Consider the following 24,160-nt stretch of genomic DNA (forward strand, 5'->3'; position numbering starts at 1 on the left):
AGGATCCTTCTGCATTGAAGCACAAGGCGTTGTCATCGCAAACGTTTTCCTCATTTTCACATTCGTTTACATCTGCAAGTATATCATATTAATGTGCTTCAATGAAGGCACACCATTTGATCTTTGCAATCTTTCAGGTCTCACTACAAACATATAAAACTTAGAAAAGGAGCCTAAGGTCAATGGTTTTTGACATATTTAATTTACTTAATAGGATTACCATAACAAAGGTTTTATAAAACATAGCTAAACATAAACATAAAGTTAGCACCTAAACTTTACACAACCCTCACAATACAACTGAAAAGTGGACAAAGAGAACTGTTGAACAAGAGCTTCGCGAATCACGCCAGAAGCCAAACACGTCGACTGTGCACAGAGCACGCAAGATCAATTAAACACAACCAATCAGAAAAGGGAACTAATAGTTTTACAACATTCTCCCAAACTTTAAAATGAAAGCAATGCATACTAACAAAATCTTGACAATAACTAATAATACATTAAACGATCCACGGGGCGTCGTTCACGAGTAGATCGACGTAATGTTTCTGGTGCGACATCACTTCGCTCTTTTGTGAGATCGTCCGTAACAGTGTCAGACCGTTTATCAGTAATTGGAGAGACGGCTTCTTCGGACAAAATCGGTGTATTATTCAATTCCGATGCTCTTGGAGGAGTTTCGGTGAAGTCAGTTTGTTCGGCGACTTTACTAGTACTGGTAGTATTTTCTTCATGGGCATCTTCATCATCTGGACCACACACTTTGTCACAATTGGGTATGATCTCCAGTTTTTCGGAAGATCCTCCATACGGTGCTAAATGCTTTGTAGCTACTGTTGAGGTTCGTCCATCTGGATATTCTACACGAGCGTAATGTGAATTAGCTTCAATTAGTTGTACTTCATCAACTAACGGGTCGTTTTTAGACTTTCGTACATAGCGTTTAAGAAGCACCGGGCCCGGAGTCGACAACCACGTAGGCATTGAATATCCACTTGTAGATCTGCGAACAAAGTTAAAAAGTCTCTCATGTGGAGTGACGTTAGTAGCTGTGCATAAGAGTGATCTCATCGAATGTAGGACATCAGGAAGTACATCCTGCCAGCACTCAGTAGGTAAGCATTTCGACTTTAGGGCTAGTTGAATACCTTTCCAAATAACGCCATTGCATCTCTCGACTTGTCCGTTTCCAGCAGGATTGTACGGCGTGGTTCTGCTTGTGGCTACTCCTCTTTCCAACAAAAACTGTTTTAGTTCATGACTCATAAAAGAAGACCCTCGATCAGAATGTATGTAACCAGGCATTCCAAAAACGGTAAACAATGAAGTTAACGCTTCGATTACACTTTCAGTGGTCATACTGGGAGTGGGTATGGCAAATGGGAATCTAGAAAATTCGTCGATGACACACAAGAAGTATTTGTTACGATTACGAGATGGGAGAGGTCCTTTAAAATCTATACTCAAACGTTCGAATGGTTGCGTTGCTTTCACCAGGTGTCGTTCGTCTGGGCGGTGAAAACGAGGTTTGAGTTCATTACATATTCTGCAATCAGCTACAGTTTGTTTTACATTGTCAATTGAATAAGGCAGATTACGCACCTTCACGAAGTGGGCCAGTCTTGTAACTCCAGGATGATTCAAGCTATCATGTATTTTGTACAAGGTTTCACTTGAAGGAAGAGCACACGACATCCTTGAGAGAGCATCTGGAGCTACATTGTCCTTTCCTGGTTTATGCATGATGTCGAAATGGTATCCAGCCAGTTCAAGTCTCCATCGCATAATTTTGTCATTTTTGATTTTACCTTTGTGTCGTTGATCAAACATGAAAGTAACACTTTTTTGATCAGTTTTTAAAACAAAATGACGACAAGCCAGGTAATGGCGCCAATGGCGAACAGCTTCTACAATTGCCTGTGCTTCCTTTTCCACAGCTGGATGCTTTAGTTCTGAGCCTCTAAGTGTCCGTGAAAAGAAAGCAACAGGTCTTCCTTCTTGATTCAAGGTGGCAGCCAAGGCGTTCTCTGAAGCATCTGTCTCAATTTCGAAAGTTGCTTTTTCGTTTACAGCTATTACCACAGCTTCGGCAATAGTTCGTTTAAGATCTTCAAATGTTCGTTCGGCTGTTTCATCTAAAGGAAACGATTTACATTTGGTGAGTGTTTGTATACGATGAGAAAAACGGGGTATCCACCTTGAATAATAAGAAAAAAATCCCAAACAACGACTTAACTCTTTCGCATTAGTTGGCACAGGCATTTGACGTAAGGGTTCCAGTCTGTCCGGATCCGGTTTGATCTCACCTTCAGAAATTTCGTAGCCAAGTATTGGTAACTTCCTTGTGGTCCAAATACTTTTCGCTTCATTGAGAACGATTCCTTTTCTCTTGGAAACTTCCATAAACTTCCTGAGGTTCTTGTCGTGATCGTTTTGATTGTGTCCACAGATAGTTATGTTGTCTAAATATGGGTAGACCCCTTCTAAGTGTTCTTCTTTGATGATTTCAGTGATTACTCGTTGAAAACAAGCTACTCCGTTAGTGACTCCAAACGGCAGCCTTGTAAATTGGTATAACCCGCCATCTGCTTCAAACGCTGTAAATTTTCGATCTTCTATTCGAAGAGGGACTTGATGGTACGCACTAGTTAGATCGACCGTACTGAAAACTCGGTATTGAGCAATTTCATTCACTAATTCTCCCATGTTAGGCAACGGAAAAGCATCTAATAGTGTGAATTTATTTATAGTTTGTGAGTAGTCGATTGCTAACCTTTTTTTGCTGTTTTGTCCTTTGACAACCACGACTTGAGCTCTCCAAGGTGACTGACTTTCTTCGATGATTGATTCTTGCAGCAAACGAGTGGTTTCTCTGCGAATGAATGTCCGATCATCTAGAGAGTATTTTCGTGATTTCGTAGCGATGGGGTGACAGTCTGGGGTTAGATGTTTAAATGGTTCTGGGGGATCAATCTTCAAAAAGGTAAAATTGCACACAGGCACAGAAACACTGGGCTTCTTCCCTCCATAATGAAATATCACACTTTCATGTTGAGATTGAAAATCTAATCCGAGTATGACATCCGCGCATAAGGCGTCAAGAACACCGAGCTTCATACCTGGGTATACGTGGTTCTGGTAGGAGACGTCTACTGTCACATAACCCAAAAGTTCAGCGGAACATTTCGAAGACGCCAAAGCTATAGTGTTCCTTTGTGGGACCAAATTGAGATTGAGGGACTTTACGATGCGAGGGTGAATGAAACTCTCAGAACTTCCGCTGTCAAACAACGCAGAAACAGTTTTGTCGCTCAGTACAACAGGGGCCGCCGCCTTTGAAAGAGAACTAGGAACAAAACCTTTGACAGATCCCAATGTACATCTTGGTGCAGGGTACTGTTTGAAACTTGCTCCGATTGTAGAATAAGAAATGGAAGCAGATATTTTAGTTGGTTTAGTTTTCATAACATTAACACTTTTCTTTGCACGACACACATTAGCAAAATGTCCTAATTTCTGGCAATTAAAGCAATGTGCTTCTTTAGCTGGACAAACAGATCTGCAATGTCTTGCTCTCCCACAAAACATACACTGTTCCTTATTGATAGAGGCCGACAAAGTGTTTTCAGAAACATCTTCCACGACTGATTCTTCGGGATAGGTGGCATTAATAGCGTTCTGAGTTGCATAAGATTGCGAATCATTTATAGCTGCTTCTAAGGATTTTGCTTGATCCGTCATCTCACTTAAAGTAAGCGTTTTGTTTTCTAGGAGCCTCTGACGGATCCACGAAGAATGTATTCCTCTTATGAAAGCATCTCTAATATATTCGTTTTCGTATTCTTTTCCTGAGACTTGACGAAAATTGCAGTCTTTACATAACTCTTGTAATGCACGCAAGTATGCGGCAATGGTTTCGGAATTGTGTTGATTTCGAGTTGCGAGTACATGGCGAGCATATATTTCGTTTTTTGGCTGAACGAAAATTTGTTCAAGTTGAAGCTTAGCTTCCTCGTACGAAGTGGTATTGCTAATAAAGCGATACACTCGTGGAGATACATAATTGAATAGAACACTCAACTTGTTTAAATTTTCTTGGGGCAAAACCGCCAAGAAAGTCTCAAAAGTCCTTATCCAATGCTGCCATGCCCATTCTGTTTCCTTCTCGCTTGGATCAATATCCAATTTGTCTGGTCTCAACACTTTATCCATTTCTTCTATTTATCTCTTTGAAAGCTATGTTTTATAAATTGACATATTTAATTTACTTAATAGGATTACCATAACAAAGGTTTTATAAAACATAGCTAAACATAAACATAAAGTTAGCACCTAAACTTTACACAACCCTCACAATACAACTGAAAAGTGGACAAAGAGAACTGTTGAACAAGAGCTTCGCGAATCACGCCAGAAGCCAAACACGTCGACTGTGCACAGAGCACGCAAGATCAATTAAACACAACCAATCAGAAAAGGGAACTAATAGTTTTACAACAGTTTTCACATATTTTTATTCATTTTTTGTTACACGAACTAACGATATGTGCATGACATCAGCAAACAAGTAAAATAACAAGTAAAAAATGTACGAACGATTCCATCACACCGTTTGTCCTGATCGTTCTTCTTCACATGAAAATTTACATCACATGAAATTATTACCCAATTCCAATGCAGTTTGCCCTAATCGTGTCCTTTCATGACTTGATTTGGAAACCGAGTTTCTCTTAATTGAATGTTAGGTGATTACAAGATAACCTACTTGTGTTGTCCGAAAAAATAAAAAAACAGAAAGAGAGAAATTTATCTTAACTTTAGACTTTGGAAGTGAAACTTCATTATTATTTTTAAAAAGTGTTGAAACCATTGCAAAATTATATGCGTTGGATGTAAATTTGCATAATGCAGTGAAATCTTAAGTTAGATAAACCGCAAGTTAATTTTTTACAAAAATTGCTTTTACCTTCGCAATCAAATCCGTTTCCAGTAAAACCTGTCAGGCAATCACAAGTGTAACCACCAGATATATCCGAGCATGTGGCAAAAAGATGGCAGTTATGCTGATTAGCAGAACATTCATTTACATCTGTAAACAGCAAAGGATTTTTTTTGTAATCTTAAGCGTTTCGTTTACTTTCCCTAAAGTCTACAGTTATTTGATATACCGTATTTATCGTATTTCAGAGTTGAAATACAACAGTTGCCAGAAAAGCGATAGATCGTTTTTTTCTTCGTTTGAAACTTCTTTTCCACTCCAGGGGTTGATGGACTCTGCCTTTTACCACCTTTGAGGGAGGAAAACAGTCACCTTCACGCGGTCTCCCCCAGTAAGTAGCATCATAAAAATGCGAAACGAAGACTGTCAAAACCGAACCTCGATCCAGAACGCTCAGCGCAAGACCTCACGGGAACCGCTTTTTTCAGAGCGCGGAAGTTCCACTGTCGACAAGTACCGTCATCCTACCATCTTACAGCTGAACGCTGAGGGCATCACATCCAGCAAGTGATAGATGCAACAAGCAGATTCAAACAATTAGCAATTGAATGACTGTTGTCTTTGGGTAGAAATTTAAACCAATATACAATTTTCTGGACAATAAAATGCAAATTAATACTTATCTTGGGAAATGGCAAAACAATTAAAATGAATGAAACTTATGAGCAAATTGTTGAGAAATGTACTTACTTTGGCATTCTTTACCATTTCCAGAATAACCTTCTCTGCAAGTACAAGTGTAGCTCCCATCTGTATTGCTACACAGTGCTTCAGGATGACAGTCATTGAGACCATTTCTTTCACATTCATTGTTGTCTGCATATTACTATGATCAATTTCGTTTAAGTTGTAATACACTTTGCACTTGATGCAACTTTCAGTAATGATTTTATTACAAATTTAGTTCAGATCTAAGTACAGTAGAAGCAGCAATTTTATGAAGTAACTTTTAGAATTGGCAACACTTTACCTTCTTGACAGCATTCGCCAGACCATCCCGGATCACATTGACACTGAGAGCCGTTTAACAATCCTTCATTGTGACAAATTCTGTTGCAAGGTTTTTCTTCTTCAGTATTTTCTGGACAAAGTGATCCGTCACATTGGGGGGACACAGCAATGGAACGCGATCGTGTCTCGATGCCATTTGGTCCACAACTAGATGAACAATTAGACCATTCCGTCCATTGAGTCATTTCGCAATGAACTAAATAGGAAATATTGTGCTTTAATAATTCCATCAACAACAAACAGTTTTTGTCATTTTATATAAATCTTTGCAAAGATACCTAGTAGAAAATTTTACTGGAGGAACTGTTGGTCGTTTGACGTAAACTATAAGGGACTTGAGTGAAAGAACTACTTGTTCAAAAACGACTTATGAGATAAAACAAGTTAAAGTTCTTTAAACGTTTTTTAATATTTTATTTCTATGTAAACCCCATCGTATGTAATAGCGAAATTAAGCGGTTTTATAAATCAAATTTTGCGTGGTACACACATTGACCATTTTGCAACATATTTTTGGTGATAACTCAATTTTAGAAAATGGTGAATTTAACTAATGTCTTCAAATCATGTCTTCAAATGTGAAAACTGAAACAAATAAAGAACAACTATTGCCGAAATGGCCAAACCTGGACAGCATCTTAGGTTGCAATCTTGAGCTTCAACTGTTTCTCCAATGCAAATGCTTCCACCACATGAGGCTTCTGTTGCAATGCGACGTTGTCTGGATTGGCTTCCATCACCACACGATTTGCTACAACTACAACATAATAAAAGTAAAGTAGCTTGTTTGTAATTTTGTTATATTTTATACAAAACATCTGAAACCAGTTTAATTTAAAATCAAAACAATATTGATTTATTTTATGGTAAAGCCGTGGTATTTTCCCGGTGACCTGGCAAAAGCAAAAGAGACATTTTTCTTTCAAATACTTAAAAAAATCTTAAGGTTACACTAGTTGTATGTTTAAACACAGTGAATCTTGATCTAAATTTACAATACTGTCACTACTTTAAACTTATCTTGCCCGGGTGGCGCACATTATTTTGCCCGGGTAGCTAATACCACGCACTTAAATTTTCTGTTGCGGCTTAAGACCTCTCATATAAAATGCGTAATGTCTCCTTCAGACATTGACTAAATGCATTTTTAATTTACCTTTCCCATTCCAACCACTGAGAAAATTCGCAATCCACAGGACAACAAACATCGTTACATGTTCTGTAAACAAAATTCACTGTTGGTTAATAACTTTCACTCTTTCTACACAAAACAATATTCAATTTTGTTACGACAACAAAACACGGTCGAAGTTCCGTGATAAGAAACAGAACGCTCTCCAATGACTACTATGAACTTTCCTGATAGTTTTATTATAAGAAAAGTATCTACAAACCTACTGTATCAAAAAAACATTTTACAAAAACATCAAACGTTTGCAAATATTCACCTGATTTCGGTGTAACTTCCAGAACATGTTTTGCCTCCATATTGTTCTCGAACGTCAATCGTTCTTCCTCGTGATTGTGATCCCCCTCCACAAGTCACAGAACATTCTTCCCATGCAGTCCACTCGGACCAAGAACAATCAATAGGACAGTTTTGGTCATTACAAGTTTCTGTTTCAGTATCTTCACCGACACAATTTACTCCGCCACACTTGACAGCAGTTTGTATGGTTCTTGATCTTTCCATTTCTCCACCTCCACATCTTGCTGAACAGGAAGTAAAAGCACCCCATGATCCCCATCTACAATCCACAGGACAACATCTTGTGTTGCAATTTCTTGACTCTTGAGCTTGTCCTGCACACTTAGAACCACCACAACTATCTTTTAAAGCAACACTCCTCGATCTTGCTTGAGTTCCACCTCCACATGTAGCTGAACATGTACCGTAGTTACCCCAAGATCCCCATCTGCAATTCACTAGACAGCATTGTGAGTTGCACGATCGAGATGAAGTAGAAGAACCAGAACAATTGGATCCGCCACAACTTGCTCTCGTTGCTACCGATCGTGACCTCCTTTGACTTCCGCCACCACATCTGGCAGAACACAAACCATAATTGCCCCAAGATCCCCATCTGCAATTCACTGGACAGCATTGTGAGTTGCACGATCGAGATGAAGTAGGAGAACCAGAACATTTGGATCCGCCACAACTTGCTCTCGTTGCTACCGATCGTGACCTCGTTTGAGTTCCGCCTCCACATGAAGCTGAACATGTACCGTAGTTACCCCAAGCTGCCCATCTACAATTCACAGGACAACATTGTGTGTTACAAGATCGAGATGAACTAGAAGAACCACTACATCCTCCTCCACATCTAGCACTTGTTACTACAGATCGTGACCTCCTTTGAGTTCCTCCTCCACATGAAGCTGAACATGAACCGTAACTGCCCCAAGATCTCCATACACAGTTTACAGGACAGCATTGTGTGTTACAAGATCGAGATGAACTAGAAGAACCACTGCAAGAACCTCCACATCTCGGTGAAACGCGGTAACTTCGTGTTTTAGTTTGTCGTCCTCCACCACATCTAGCCGAACAAGATCCATAGCTACTCCATGACCCCCAAACGCAATTAACAGGGCAGCATTGTGTGTTACATGACCGAGATGAAGTGGATGATCCTGAACATCCAGAACCTCCACAACTTGCTCCTCTGGCTACTGATCGTGATCTTGATTGTCTGCCTCCTCCACATCTAGCTGAACAAGACCCATAGCTGCTCCAACTTCCCCATTGACAATCAACTCGACCGCATCGCCTTCGCCTGTTTAAATCAAAATATTATAACGCAGAGTCTGAAAAGCTGAGAGTTGAAAGGACTATTTGGGTCCGGTACTAATTACATCTTCAGACTCAAAATTAAGACACTTTTAAAAAAATCCCACGATATCCAAAGAATGCGCGGTGCTTTTTCAAGCTTTCGGACTTTTTGAAAGAGTTACAGGCTCTTGTCCGGAAGCACTTAGTGGACATCCTGTCAACGCTGTTGGTTGAGAGGGTCTACGCGACGCTTGAGGCGATGTTGACTTCGCTTGACTTGATGGCGCTTGACTTGACATCGCTTCAAAACACACATTTCTGTATTGGCAAGACATTTAATGACATGCCAAAATTAATTAGATGAGGTTACACGATAATTGAATGCATATTTGCTGCTTCTAGCTATCTCCTGCATAATTTGCAATGGACTGTGCAATCACAATAACATCAAAGCCAGAGCTGGGGAGTCTGAGCTGTAGAGATTGTGGTATATCTGGTGTCAGAATCGTTAAAAAAAAGTTTATTCCTACTCTGGCTTGAAACAAAACGATGAACAACAAAATTTTTGATTACAATTATTTTTAAATATTGTTTCTTGTTGTCCGCATTGTGCTCTAAAACTTCATCAGAAAATAGAAGTGTTTGTTCTTGTTAGTTTTGGAAAAGGTCGCTGTTTTAATTTCGATCACACCTTCAGGGAAATTAAATTAAAAAAACATGAAATAAGACAAAAATTTAGAATAATCTAGCAACCCTCAAAACTCCATTAAAGTTGAAGCCAGAGTCGGAGTAGGACTCGGCCAATTATGAACCAAGAATTCGAAGTCGTCTATTTTTCGCCATGCTCAAGACAAAATGGCTATTAATTTGTATTCTTGCTCGAACAATCGATAATCAAATAATTTCAGTGCCTTCCCACTAATATTTTTATAGTATAGGCTACAAACGTAAATTATATTTACTATATACCTTAGAAATTCTATTAATGCGTTGTAGTTTTAGAGTTTATTATTAATGCGTTTGGTTGTATTTCAGCCATCATCTTGTGTCCTTTATGTAAAAGAATAATTGCCTGTGGAAGTAAAAACTAAAGCTATTTTTCACACAAAGCATAAGCATTTATAATTAAAACGGTTTGTGGCGACCTTGGTAATTAAGACTTGGTAATCAACAACAGAGCAGAAAATTCTACTTTGTTTAATAACTACTTACAAAACTCGATGCATATTTAAAACTAAGTATGGAAGAAGAATTTTTTAGAAAGAAGCAAACAATCGTTTACTTTTTATTCAAACTGGTGCTTGTGTCACTCCTCAATGCTCTTTTACCCATATTTCATCCACAAACGTTTAGTTACCATATACCAGGCGGGGGTAGTGAAGCTGCGGCTCGGATCATATCAGATCATTTTATATGGCGCGCATTTTAATGTTTTTTTAACTTTAAAACAAAACCATCAAAATGTTAAAACTGAAGCCATCAAATATTCAAAAGGTTTCCTGCTCATTTAATTTTATATTAAGACATACTGGTAATAAGATTAAGTTAATTCTTAAGTAATTAGATAAAGATTTGGTTCTTTAATTTTTCAGCAAAAAAGAGTTGTTTGAATAGCTTATAAGTGGACCGACGCTAGACTGTTAAATCCAGAATTTGCAAAACAATACAAGCTCATAGGAATTTGTGTTACCACGTCTAAAAATAACATGGCCTACTGTATATATAAATTAACATAAAAGAGACCTTATTAAGTGTACTTAATTAAAAAAATTGTATAATATTTGTGATGTTTCCTATGTTGCATTTCCAATGGAGAATTTTGCAACAGCTGATAAGGTTTTATAGTTCATACAACCGCAACAGTGAATATAGGTCCCCAGGGATGGAGGAACCATTTTAAAAGTAGGTGGGCCCAGAGGCGCAGCAGTCAAAGTCAATCAAACTTCTGGGGGGCTTCGCCCCCCAGACCCCCCCTTAGCATTGCTGCATTCCAAATGCTCTATATCATTTTTACATTGACTTCACATGATTTCCTTTTGTACCAACGATCGAAAAGTTTCCATTTTGGGCCCAATTTGGCCTAAATATTTACAAAATTGTTAAATTGCTTTATAGTGATAAAGCTTTGGTAGAGAGTTTGCTTTGTTGTAGGCTTACGTGTCGAAAACGTTTGAGTTTATTTTAATTATGTTACATTTTTTGTGTGTAATAAAGTATGTTAAACCCGCTAAGGTTACTATGTTTTATTTCTCTATGCTTTACAGTGCTGTACAAAATGTGGCGATGAACACACAAATAAAAAAGAAACAATACACACACAGTTATAATACCACCTGGGATAAATAATCTGCAGCATTATACAGCGGACTGTGCGGCTTGTGCGCATATGTAACAGCCGCAGCACCAATATGCAAATATAATATTGGCATCAACAATGCACAGCTAATTACCATAAAGTTTCAATACCAGGAGTACCGGTACTGGTAGTACATAAACATATTTAACAGTTAGCAAAGTTATCCAGGAGTAGGCCTAACTGTCTGCAGTATTATGTGCATACACAATAGCTGCACCACCAATATACAAATATAATAGGCCTACTGGTATCAAACAACAATAAGGTTTCTTCAACTGTGACTATATAGATGACTGCTATTGTATTACACTTGAAATTTTTTGATAAAAAAGTTAATAATACGATCATTGAAAGCAATAAATTCTTGGCAAATTGAGGTGAGATCAACCTGATCGATCAAGTTTTTGTGATTGTGTTCAACTGTTCATCCTATGGTTCAAGTGCTCTTGGGTTAATCTGCTTTTTAAGTAATTTTTCACCAGTCTGTGGAACGAAAAAGACCTTTTTGCAGTAGCATTAAACATAGGGATTTTCAGGTAAAACTGTATCAGTTTTGATAGATTTATGTAAATGTTTTATCTATTTTAACAGCTTGAGTTCGTTTTCGAGAGAAATAACATCAATATCCCCATCTAGCCTGGTTTAAGTGCCTTCTTTTAGATTTAGAGACAAAGTTGCTGCATCCTCTACCCTTGCCGCAGCTAAAATTACTTTCTCTATATCACAAAAAACTTCAGGTTATCTTGGTCAAATCTTTCGCTACCTTTTCAAAAATATTTGGCTTTCAAAAGTGGGTGGGCCAGGCCCACCCAGAAAATAAAGTAGGTGGGCCCAGGCCCACGAGGCCCACGTGGTTCCTCCATCCCTGTAGGTCCCCACCCAGGTAGCTCAGATAAAGGTGATAAGATATAAATTATTATTTTTATTATTATTATTATTTGTTTATTTACCGTCTTCGTCTCCACCAAGCAGAAGAGAAAGAAATCAAACAAACAAGAAGAATCAGCAATATCAACTTAAACTTCATACTTTGATTTTTCATAAATTAGTTTATCGACTAAAGCCTATATTGCTGCAGGTTTCCAATGCTCTAAAACACATTTATCCTATAATTATATATCTTCATATACAACGACTGAATGAGGTTAAGAACAAAGCAAAAATATAAATTCATGCGTCCTGCATGCCTATACTTTGTAAGATGAACGGAACGAATTTACTTCCATGAATAGTAAAAGGATTTTCGATTTTGATTTATAGGATACAAATAGGCATGTACGTTAACTAACTATTCCTTTGTTCACATGAGCACGATAATAAATACAGAGTGAATTTAATTTCTACAAAAAAGTTTCCTGGCTACCTCAATGAAGGGGTCATAAATGTTTTATGTTTTCTGCTAGATGAGATTAAAGGAAAGCTCACTGGTTCATATTTCGCCTTTACACTAATTCTACACTTTTTAGTTTATTAATAGAAATATTGTAGGGCTTCCTAAAATTATATTTTGTTACTAAACATTCTAAATCATTTATTTGTCTATTGCATTAATCAAAGCATTTATAATATCTAACATTAAAGAGTTTCTTTGGATTATTATCACTGTTATGTTCACATAAAGTAGAAAACTATTTGTATTTAACAACACTAGTCAAAGCTATGTAAGCTACATTCTACGTCTAACAAATTTTCAAGTGTATGCTGAAGACTGCGTAACTTTTGTTTGGCAAGAGGTTGCTTTTTCATCATTATATATACTCGCACTGCGATTTGGTAGATTTCCAAAGTGTAGTCGCTATCATAAAAAGAAAATCTGATTTGTTGTTTCGTTTTCACAGACGGTATCGCTCATTTGGGAACAGAAAAGTCATGGCTGGTTTATGGCATGGACATTGTTTAACTCAAGTTTTATTTAGTTGATGCTACATACCCAGACAGAAAAGTCGGTCGTTTTTAGATTGATTCAACGTCTGCATGACATGAAAAGTATAAGAAACTGTTCTATATGCAAAGATTCCACACGAGTTATTAGTGGAATGCATCGAATAACACATACGCACCCTTTCGATATCCAACACCTTAAACTTTTATTTCTTGCATTATTTCTTGCATGAAAACTTTTATTTCTTGCTGCATCTTGACATGGCCATGTGGTAGCTTCCGTCTCAGCCCCGATAGTTCAGTTAGTTAAGAGACTGACTTCACGAACCAAAAAACTTCAAGATCAAGCAGCGCTGGGTCAATTCTCGGAGTGTGCATTTGAACAACGAATTTCAAGGATAGCGTTTCATTTAGCAGCACATATTGGATGGAATATTTCACAGACAACTACAGTGCAACAATCGGAAAGTTCAATAGTTTAATGTGTCAATCTCGATAGACCGGGCTTGAGTTAGTATAGTCAGCCAAGCATGCAAAACTGCAAGGATTAAGCTCTCAAAGAAGCTTCCTCAGTCCGAGGCAAAAGATTTCCACAATCAATTAAATCTACAAAACACTTACAGTAAAAAGTGACATTCTTGTCAAACCAGGGCTAAAACTGATAAACTTGCTCACAAAGAACTCACCAATAAAAAATTTTATGATAACCTGCCACTTCTTACAGATGCGATCAGATGACAAAAGTTACATTTAAATGTGACTTGAAGCAGAGATCCTAGATATTTCTTCGGAATTTAACTATGACATTGAAAAGGAGGTCAATAAGTAAAAAACATTTCAAAAACTAAAACAAAACGCAGGAGTGCAGAAAGATGGACTGCCATGCTTGATGAGAAACAAATACGTATGGAAAGTCTATGCAAATGGTAGGCTATATGGATGCGTCCAAATTTGTGATGGTAGAAAAAGTATTCGCATTGTCAATAAACCCACAGAGAAGCTAAAGATGTGGTGGCATCATCATAACGTTATCAAAAAAGAAACCTGAGGAATTGCTGATAATCGTTTTGCCTATTTGGGAATCACTTGAAGCATTGTCTCCACCCACAAAATCTACACAGATCCCCAAGAGGTAATATGGCAATAACGATGAATTGTAGGAAATACGTTTATTTTTAAGTAGTTGCAAAGTTATTCTAAAAAAGTTTTTTGAAAATATTGAATTGGACACTGTATTGTAGCTAAAACAACAGTTTACTGTAAACAGCATCAATTTTTACAAAAAAAAAAACAACATTATAAAGTAAGTTATTTTCTTATTTTGGGATAACAGATTTATACAAGGAAGTGCAGTAGCTTACAATTCATATTTGCTTTTTCGAAACAGAAATAAACTTATTTCTGTGCCAAAAAATATTTGGCATTGACGCATCTGGCTTGCATTGAAGCCTTTCCGCGTTTCGGTATCACAATTAAGTTGTTCTGCTAACTGTTCTGTCAGCTTATTTGCACGATATTTGTGCTGAGGAACTTTTTTCAAGCTCAATAATTAATAGGCCTGTATTTTTGTTACTATAATTACGCGCACCCGATAGCTGTTTGCGTTTTCTTCCTTCGCTACTGTTATCCATCAGACCTCGGCTGCACAGCCGAGTGGTAAGAACCCTGAGATCGGCTTCCTTGCCTTCCCGTCCACTTACTCTAAATCTTCAACCACCGGGTAAGGCTGGATACGACAAACAACATCCATCATACTTTTTGTGTTTTTATTCATCATACTCGTTATTATGGATATAAGTTACTATTTTTTAACTTTTAACAGTTGCAAGTTCAAATCCTTTGCTGACAGCTGTCGAGAATTCGAGATGTACCAATTAAAACGATTTTGCTGGCACGATGAACATTATTTTGCAACTGCCAATTGTCGCGTGCTTTACACCTAATGATCTGCCACCATGAGGTATTTCAAGAAAGTTTTTAGTTTTTAGTGAGGGAGAAATCTTGTATGTGTTTGCACATGTGCAATTCCGATCCAGTTTAGAGGAGGTAAGGATTTAATTGTTCAGAATTCGAAGATTCGTTGATTGCTTTTAGTTTTTAAATTTGCATGTGTAAACACAGGTGATATAAGCCTCATAAGGTATATTGCCAAGCGTTTGATATAACTCTTTTGATTTTCTGATTTTCGATTGCTAATCTTGTAAGAAAGAAGTGTAGTTCGTTGCGAAATCACATCATTGGTCTTTATTGGTATAGTTTTTAACATATTTTTATGCTAGTTAGCAACATGATTCTAACCAGGTTGTTTAGAGGAAATCGTTGAACAGAAGTGAGTATGCTACAATCGGCTGCCGAGGAACTTCCAGTTGATTAGAAAATCTTAATAGCTAGTACGGAGGCTACATCTTTATTTTTAGCGAATTGCAATTGCTCGCTGTTCTATTGAGTATTCAGCTTTGTGTTGACGGCCACAAAGAACGCTTACTTTTAGCAGTGCCAACAAGGAAACAGTTTTTAAACCATTGTTCTAGAATCTAGAGGCATTAAGCATCTTGATTCAGTCCCCTCACCAACAAATATTTTTTGTCGATTTTGAGTTGTCCAATTCCGCTGAATACAGATCAGTGTTTAAAATGCATTGCTCAAGCGAACACCCCCAAGAGCCGAACCAGCGCCGCATGATCTTGAGTGCTTTCATGCACAAGTCACAATTTCAGGCCCTTATCTAACTGAGTTACTGGGAGGAACAAAATACGTAACGCTGCTATCAATTCCCTTACACCATACAAATTGACTTTTTATTGATTTATTTTTTTTTAAATACACTTTCTAGCTGCACGACGTGAAAAGTAAGACAAAATTGAAACTTACATTGTGTTATGTCATACGAAGCAACAATTCACATGCGCAAAATACTTATTGCCGAAATTTTGTGCTAGCTGCGACCCTGGTCAGTTACATTCTTTGCATTAACATAGCTATTGCCTATTTTACAAAGTTTCTGGATGTTTTATGGGGACACTCCTAATAGAAAATACATTTTTATCAAATTTTTTTTTTACCTAAAAAGCAGTAAATTACATCAGGATTCTGAATATGGTAACTTTTGACTTTATTTAATGTCATTGTGTGCCAAAACTTACATAAAAATTAAGAAATCTGTGCAGCTTGTGTTTCAACCCTAGAAATACCGGATATTTTTTCTTCAAGAACTACCAAAGCGGTCAATTGGATCCTAGCACTTAATTTTGCTTGAAAACAATTTCCTGGACACTTTGCTGTTAAAATAATCCTAAGTTAAGTGTATCTGAAATCAGTTGACAAAGAAATTCAATTGTGTGATCAAACGATATTTAATTAACACTTTAGTCAGAACTATAGCCTACTGTTAGATATCTGGTTGACAGGAGGTTTGAAAGGCAATTGTTGAAAGAAGGTTTGAAAGCCCTAAAAACAATTGAAAATATATTATGTTTTTCTATAGTAGGCCTACATAAATTCAAAAATTATTTATTTGTTAAAGGCACACCTGTGGAAGAAAACAATACGGCAAGGGATTGCCACAATAACAGAAAATAGTTAGGAATGATATAAGTTTCTACCTTGAGACTTAATAATTTTTTTACCGCTGGAGAAATTAAAAAAAAAAAAAAACGTAAAACTTTTGCATTTCTTCAACATTTTTTTTACTCTTTCCAAAGATATTTAATATGTAGGGTTTTCTACAAGTTAAGCACATTTTTGACCATTATATTAAGGGTGGTGCAGAAATTTCATCAGGAGTATCCCTCACTATCGTAGTACGAGCTGTTTTCGTACGCCGAAAGTATGTGACGGGCTATCTTAGCCCCGTGCTAATTAATCAGTAATAACGAGAGCTATGAAAATCACAGAGCCAAAATATTTTACAAGATAATAGCCATGTGTATTGTACGTATAGAAATTAAATTTTTACCTAACAAATTTATTGAAATAAAGCGTTTGAGAAGAAAAAGGTCAGAAAGTCGGTTTTTATTCCGGTTTCTCAAAAATAGCTTCAAAATTGAAATTTTTGCATAATAACATAGAGTAAAGCTAAACTAAAAAAAAAAGTTACTTTTGCTCATAAATATAAGGCATTTTTGGGCGTTTTTACATTTCAAAGTAATCGCACTAACATTTATATTGCACTAAAATTAACATATATATATATAACTAGCATTGCATGAAAATGTCTAGCCACCTGAGACGAAATGCTTATTGTGAAGGGCAGGAAGGTAGAAAAATGACCAGTGGAGGTTTAGAAAATTCGCAAAGAATAAAGACTAAAAGTGAAGAAATTTCACATTTCTAGCATATTTCCTTCTGTGAAATATTTCAGTACTAGTGTGGGGCGTCCTCATAAAATCCCGTGTCGCTACAGATAGGGTTAAGTTCTGATAAAGAAAACAGTAGATCTTAACTTATTATATCTGGTGATATATATGCAACAAAATAACTGAACCTGCATAGGCGATTGCTTTGTTGCATCAAAATGACATCAAATAATACAATATTGCTATATGAGCATCTTCCTTTACTCAAAGCAAGATTGTAAGAGGTTGTTAGCCCGTGAGCACTTGAACATTGTTTTGTTTGTTTTTTCATATCTTTATCCTGCATTGCGGGAAAGCGGACTTGAGCGCTATGCATCGGTGTACAGCTTCCGACGTACACCTGACCCACGCTGCAGCCGACGACAATGTCTGTTTCCGGTTGTCTACTCTACTTATGAGTTAAATTTGGTACTACCCATTACTCGAAATCGATCACTGGGTAGAGGCAATTATCGTAAAGTTTCTTGCCCAGAGAAACAACAGCAAGTGCGGGTGGCTGGAGTCGAACATGCAGGCTCTCGACTGCGAGCTCAACGAGCTAACCACTCTCACCTGAGAAAATTTTTCGACACCCCTGCAGTATATGCTAATGCTAGCATATTACTTTAATAATACGATTACTGCAAGATCTGAAGGAAACTCAAATCTATTTAATCTCCTCGATGCAAAACAAAGGGATTATAATCAATGCATTTGCCAGATTCTGAATACCTTTCCAATCAGCTGCAAAAATAGGAGCCGGGTGCATTGAAACACAAGGCATTGTCATCACAATCGTTTTCTCCATTTTCACATTCGTTTACATCTGCAAGTATACCAAGTAATGTGCTTGTGTTAACATGTTTAAAGGGTGTCCGACAAATTGTTCGTAAGCAATTGTTCGTAAATCAATTCTTCGTAAGCAATTGTTCGTAAAACAATTGTTCGTAAAATTAATTCTTCGTAAAACAACTCTTTCTAAAGTATTTTTTCGTGCATGCAGTTGAAATTTGATGTATATGAAAAGAAATGCTTTACGAAGAATTGTTTTACGGATTTCATTTTACGAAAAACAGTTTACGAAAAATTGTTTTACGAACAATTGCTTACGAACAATTGCTTTACGAACAATTGCTTACGAACAATTTGCCTATAACCGTTTAAAGTGTTAATCACATGAAATTATTACTCATCTACAGCACATTTTTAGCTAATCGAATCCTTGTACGAGTTTGTTTAAACCAAATTTTTGGTTAGTCATTTGACAGGCGATTTTTATGCTGGGCTACAATAAACTTGTATTGTTATATTTGTCTATAAAAATCGCTGAATTCATTGTAATCTGTACATTTTATGTGGATTTGCATATTGCACTGAAGCTTTAATGACACTTTTAAAAATTTAGTGCACTATTTTGGGCCTTAATTGTTATCGCAACGTTTTCAAACTTTCAGTAGCTTCCCAATTATGCTTACACTTTATAGTTCAGTATTATTTTTCAAAAAAATCTTTTTATCTTATCTACAATGTGCGGATATACCTCCAATGGCCAAGGTGTCGAAATCGACACCTCGTACAAATTTAATCAGATTTGTAAAGTATAAAAGATTTCCTGTGTGAAAAAAACTAATTCAATAGTTTTCACACTTAGGCTACTTATAGCGTTTCTCATGATAATTGTCCAACGCTCGGCTTGATGTGTGTCATCGCTTGTCTTGATTCTAGGTCATCGTACTGAGTTTACAGATACCTTCCACAAATCTATCAGCGATTTGCAACAGATAAGTTTATTCATATTCGAGAGCCAGGGAAGACCTTGTTGCTAATTGCATCTACAATTACACTCCAGATTGGAGCCTGCCAATTGATGAACAACTATTTCCAATGAAAAATAGATGTCTTTTTATCGTGTTCATGCCAAACAAACCAGACAAGTTTGGCAAGAAATTCTGGGTGTTAGCCGAGGTTCGTTCCAAATACGTATGCAATACCGTACCGTATTTATCGTACCTCGGAACTATGGAAAGAGAGCAACGAAATGGAGAGCAACAAAATGAATGCAACGAAAAAGAGAGCAACGAAAATCACCACCAATTTACACAGACAAGGCGGGTACAACGTCACAACAGTTGACTTCTTTCCTAGCGTGAATCTTGCTGGATTGATACAGGAAAGAAATATAACCATTGTTGGAACTGTTCGAGCTAACAGTACAGGACTGACACAGGAGATGACCAAGGGTGGAAGAGAAAGATTTTCCACTGAATTATTCTACAGTTCAACGAACAGCTGCATGCTTGTAAACTATCAGTGCAAACAAAAGAAAAATGCGAATGTCCTTTCCACCATGCATGACAGCCCCAGTATCGATGCAACAGAGAAAAAGAAACCCTCTGTGATCCATTTTTATAGCGAGAACAAAGTAGCAGTTGATATGTTTGACTAAATGGCAAGATAATGCACCACACATGCAGCAAGAAAAAGATGGCCTCTTGCAGTTTGGACAAATGCTAGATATTGCAGCTTTGAACTCTTGAATTATTTTTAGAAAACGTTCCGGCAGCAACATCAGCCGACGTGATTTTATCCTCCAGCTCATCGAGAGCTTCAGAACTGCTCATGTGCTGAAACGAAAGCCGACACTGCAGAGAGAAGAAGAGCAGGGAACGCAGAAAATCTAGAAAACGCAGAAAATGTGCTGGACATAATTGCAAAAACAATACAGTTACCATTTGCCGCCACTGTCGAAGACCAACTCGTGGGAAGAAAACCAACATGGCAACATGCCACATACCAACATGCCAAAGTCACAGAGTGCAAAGGCTGCACTGCGTAAAGTGTTTGTTGGTTTGTTTGATTTTTTTCTCCTGAATAAGAAAATTTGTGCTATTTTTATGATAATTATGTCTTCGCTCTGTTGAATTTTTAGATTATCGTAGAGAGTCAAGATACAGATACAGTCAAACAATACAGTCAAGAACTGATCAAAACCTTGTAGCCTACGTTATAATTTTCGTCAAAAAAACAAAAAATGAACAGCGCAAAAAGGTGACAAAAGTAATAAGTGCTTCAGATAATTTTATTTCTGTAAAATAAAACGAATTCTTACTGTTAATTTTGCGAGAAAATAAATTTTGTGTGACAAGTGTCGATTTCGACACCAGTGGCTGTTGGAAGTATATATTTTTTTCGGCCGTTCTAGTGTTAAGTTATTAAATAATTAGATTAAAATTTAGTTCTTTAATTTTTCATCAGAAAATCGTTGTTTGGCTATCTCAAAAGTGGACCCACGCTAGCCTGTTAAACCTAGAATTTGCAAAACCATGCAAACTCATAGGTATTTGTGTTAACTCGTTCAAAAATATCATGGCCTACTGTTCTGTATATATAAATTAAAATAAAAAGATCTTATTGTGTAACCTAAGTAAAAAAATTTGGATAATGTTCGTCATGCTTCCTATATTGCATTTCCAATGGAGAATTTTGCGACCTTCGATAATGTTTATAATTCATACAACCGCAACAGTGAATATAGGTTCCCCACTGCAGGTAGCTCAGATAAAGGTGATAAGATATAAACTATAATTTTTGTTATTAATATTTTTTGTTTATTTACCGTCTTCGTCTCCACCAAGTAGAAGAGAAAGAAATCAAACAAACAAGAAGAATCAGCAATATCAACTTAAACTTCATAGCCTATTTTGATTTTTCAGAAATTAGTTTATCGACTAAAGCCTATATTGCTGCTGGTTTCCAATGTTCTAAAACACATTTATCCTGCAATTATTTAGCTTCATATACAACGACTGAATGAGGTTAAGAACAAAGCAAAAATATAAATTCATGAGTCCTGCATGCCAATACTTTGTAAGATTAACATAACTAGTTTACTTCCATGAATAGCAAAAGGATTGTTGATTTTGATCTATAGGATACAAATAGGCATGTACGTTAACTAACTACTCGTTTGTTGACATGAGCACGATCATAAATACAGAGTGAATTTAATTTCTACAAGAAAATATCCTAGCTACCTCAATGAAGGGATCATAAATGTTTTATGTTTTCTGTTAGTTGAGAGGGAACGCTCACTGGTTTATATTTCGACTTTACACTAATTCTACACTTTGTAGTTTATTAATAAAAATATTGTATGGCTTCCTAAAATTATATCTTGTTAGCAAACAATCTAAATCGTTTATTTGTCCATCATAATAATCAAAGCATTTATAATATCTAACATTAAAGAGTTTTCTTTGGATTATTATCAGTGTTATGTTCACATGAAGTGAAAAATTATTTATATTTAACAACACTAGTCAAAGCTATGTAAGCTACATTCTTCGTCTAACAAATGTTTCAAGTGTATGCTGAAGACTGCGTAACTTTTTGTTAGGCAAGAGGTTGCTTTTTCATCATTATTATATACTCACACTGCGATTTGGTAGATTTCCAATGTACAGTCGCTTTCATAAAACGAAAAACTGATTTGTTGTTCCGTTTTCACAAACGGCATCGCTCAGATGGAAACGTCTGCAGACGTTGAATCAATGTAAAAAGACCAATTTTTTTGTCCGAGTAGTGACATAAAAAGTATAAGAAATTGCTTTACAAACAAAGATTCCACACGAGTTCTTGGTGGAATGCATTATAAAACACATACGGAGACCTTCGATAACCAACACCTTAAAGTTTTATTTCTTGCATCGCTGCATCTTGACATGGCCATGTGCTAGCTTCCGTCTCAGCCTAGATAGTTCAGTTAGTTAAGAGAAACTTCAAGGTCAACCAGTGCAGGTTCAGCTCTCGGAGTGTGCATTTGAACAACGAATTTCAAGGATAGCTTTTCATTCAGCAGCACATATTGGATGGAATATTTCACAGACAATCACATTTCAACAATCGGAAAATTCAATGTGTCAAATCTGGGTGACCGGGCTTGCATTAGTATAGTTAGCCAAGCATGCAAAACTGCAAGGATTATGCTCTTAAAGAAGCTTCCTCAGTCCGAGGAAAAAGATTCCCACAATCAATTAAATCTGTCTACAAAACACCTAAGCAGTGACATTTTTGTCAAACCAGGACTAAAACTGATAAACTTGCTCATAAACAACTCACCAATAAAAACTTTTATGATGAATTGTCACTTCTTACAGATACGCGTCAGATGACAAAAGTTACATTTTAAATGTAACTTCAAGCAGAGATCCTAAACACTCTTTCGGTTTTTAACTATGATATTGAAAATGAAGTCAAAAAGTAAAAATCATTTCAAAAACTAAAACAAAACGCAGGAGTGCAGAAAGATGAACTGCCATGCTTCATGAGAAACAAATACGTATGGAAAGTCTATGTAAATGGTAGGCTATATGAATGCGTCCAAATTTGTGATGGTGGAAAAAAATTGCATTGTCAGTAGACCCACAGAGAAGCTAAAGATGTGGTTGCATCATCGTAATGTTATTAAAAGGAAAGCTTGAGGAATTGCTGATAATCATTTTACCTGTTTGGAAATACTTAAAGCATTGTTCCCACCCACAAAATCTACACAGACCCCCAAGAGGTAATATGGCAATAATGATGAATTGTAGGAAATATGTTTATTTTTAAGGGGTTGCAGAGTTATTTTAAAAAAGTTTTCAGAAAATATTGAATTGGACACTGTTCTGTAGCTAAAAGTACAGTTTGCTGTATTAAAAACCATCAATTTATACAAAAAACATTATAAAGTTCTTTTCTTATTTTGTGATAACAGTTCCAGACGAGGAAGTGCAGTGGCTTATAATTCATATTTGTTTTTTCGAAACTGAAATAAACTTACTTCTGTGCCAAAAAATATTTGGCATTGACGTATCTGGCTAGCATTCAAGCCTTTCCTCGTTTCGATATTACAATTTAGTTGATCTGCTAACCGTTCTGTCAGCTCATTTACACGATATTTGTGCGTAGCAACTTTTTTCAATCTTAGCTCACTAATTGATAGACCTATAATTTTTTGCTATCCATCAGACTTTTTGTGATTTTATTCATCATACTCATTATTATAGATAGTGTCCAGCGGTCAATTGCGCTCCTGATTTGTAATTGTGATTAATTTTGTAACTTTGTGGCTGATTTAAGTAACATAGAATTTGCGTTATTTCTTTGTTCTCCGTCACGTGGCTTGCCTGATGACTAAGACGTTTCACTTTTAATTGTTGCTTTGAGGCATGCCGGGAGCCGTTGTGTCTGGAGACCGTTTACCTTTTTGTTAGTGGTGCCCAAGTAGAGGGGGATGAGGGGGATATATCCCCCCCAATATTTCGGCAGCATCTCCCCAATGATTTAAAAATATATATTTGCTATGAAGTTGTACTTCGAATTAGTGTTTGCAAGCATCTCGAATTGCTGTTGTTTTTCTTTTATTGATGTTTGATCACAGTGCTAGACAATGAAGGACCTTGGTCTACTGTCTACGCTAGAAGCAAAAATAAAAGCACAAGGAATTTTAACAAGCCTACTTAAAGCTGAAACATATTTGGGACTTGTGCTGATTTTTGAAGCCTTTGGCTCTTATGGAGCAATTTAGTATCACGTTGCAAGGAGAAAAGCTTGGCATTGACTCTTGTGAAGAGCTGTTTCAGACCCTGAAAATCACTCTAGAGAAATATCGTGATTTGGAGTTTGAGAACAATTACAAAAATCCAGTTTCACTTCCAGAAAACTTTGCTGCTAATTTTATCACGCCTTTGCAAGCACAACGGCAAAAAAGAGTCCCTGAAAGATCAGCTACTGCAAACACTCAGCTGTATTATAAAATA

The 24,160-nt window shown here is 36.7% G+C and overlaps 1 protein-coding gene across 1 annotated transcript; it reads right to left on the minus strand.

Annotated features, from left to right (window-relative positions):
* Positions 1 to 4,353: 4,353 nt before the first annotated feature.
* LOC145776807 (coadhesin-like) lies at positions 4,354 to 12,187 on the minus strand. Its single transcript, XM_082588028.1, has 8 exons — positions 12,096 to 12,187; positions 7,462 to 8,793; positions 7,170 to 7,232; positions 6,640 to 6,770; positions 5,973 to 6,209; positions 5,693 to 5,818; positions 4,970 to 5,092; positions 4,354 to 4,433 (listed from the first exon to the last, which is right to left on the minus strand). The coding sequence occupies exons 1-8, from the start codon at positions 12,185 to 12,187 to the stop codon at positions 4,354 to 4,356; spliced, it is 2,184 nt and encodes a 727-aa protein (XP_082444154.1).
* Positions 12,188 to 24,160: the final 11,973 nt, after the last annotated feature.

Source organism: Aplidium turbinatum, chromosome 9, assembly GCF_918807975.1.
Source record: "Aplidium turbinatum chromosome 9, kaAplTurb1.1, whole genome shotgun sequence".
Taxonomy (NCBI): Eukaryota; Metazoa; Chordata; class Ascidiacea; order Aplousobranchia; family Polyclinidae; genus Aplidium; species Aplidium turbinatum.

Coding starts and splice junctions, on each gene's coding strand:
- LOC145776807 (XM_082588028.1), bottom strand. CDS start 12,187: ATGAAAAATCAAAGTATGAAGTTTAAGTTGATATTGCTGATTCTTCTT. Junction 7,233..7,461: donor GGAAGTTACACCGAAATCAG/GTGAATATTTGC, acceptor TTTTGTTTACAG/AACATGTAACGATGTTTGTT. Junction 5,093..5,692: donor AAATGGTAAAGAATGCCAAA/GTAAGTACATTT, acceptor TGCTGTTTACAG/ATGTAAATGAATGTTCTGCT.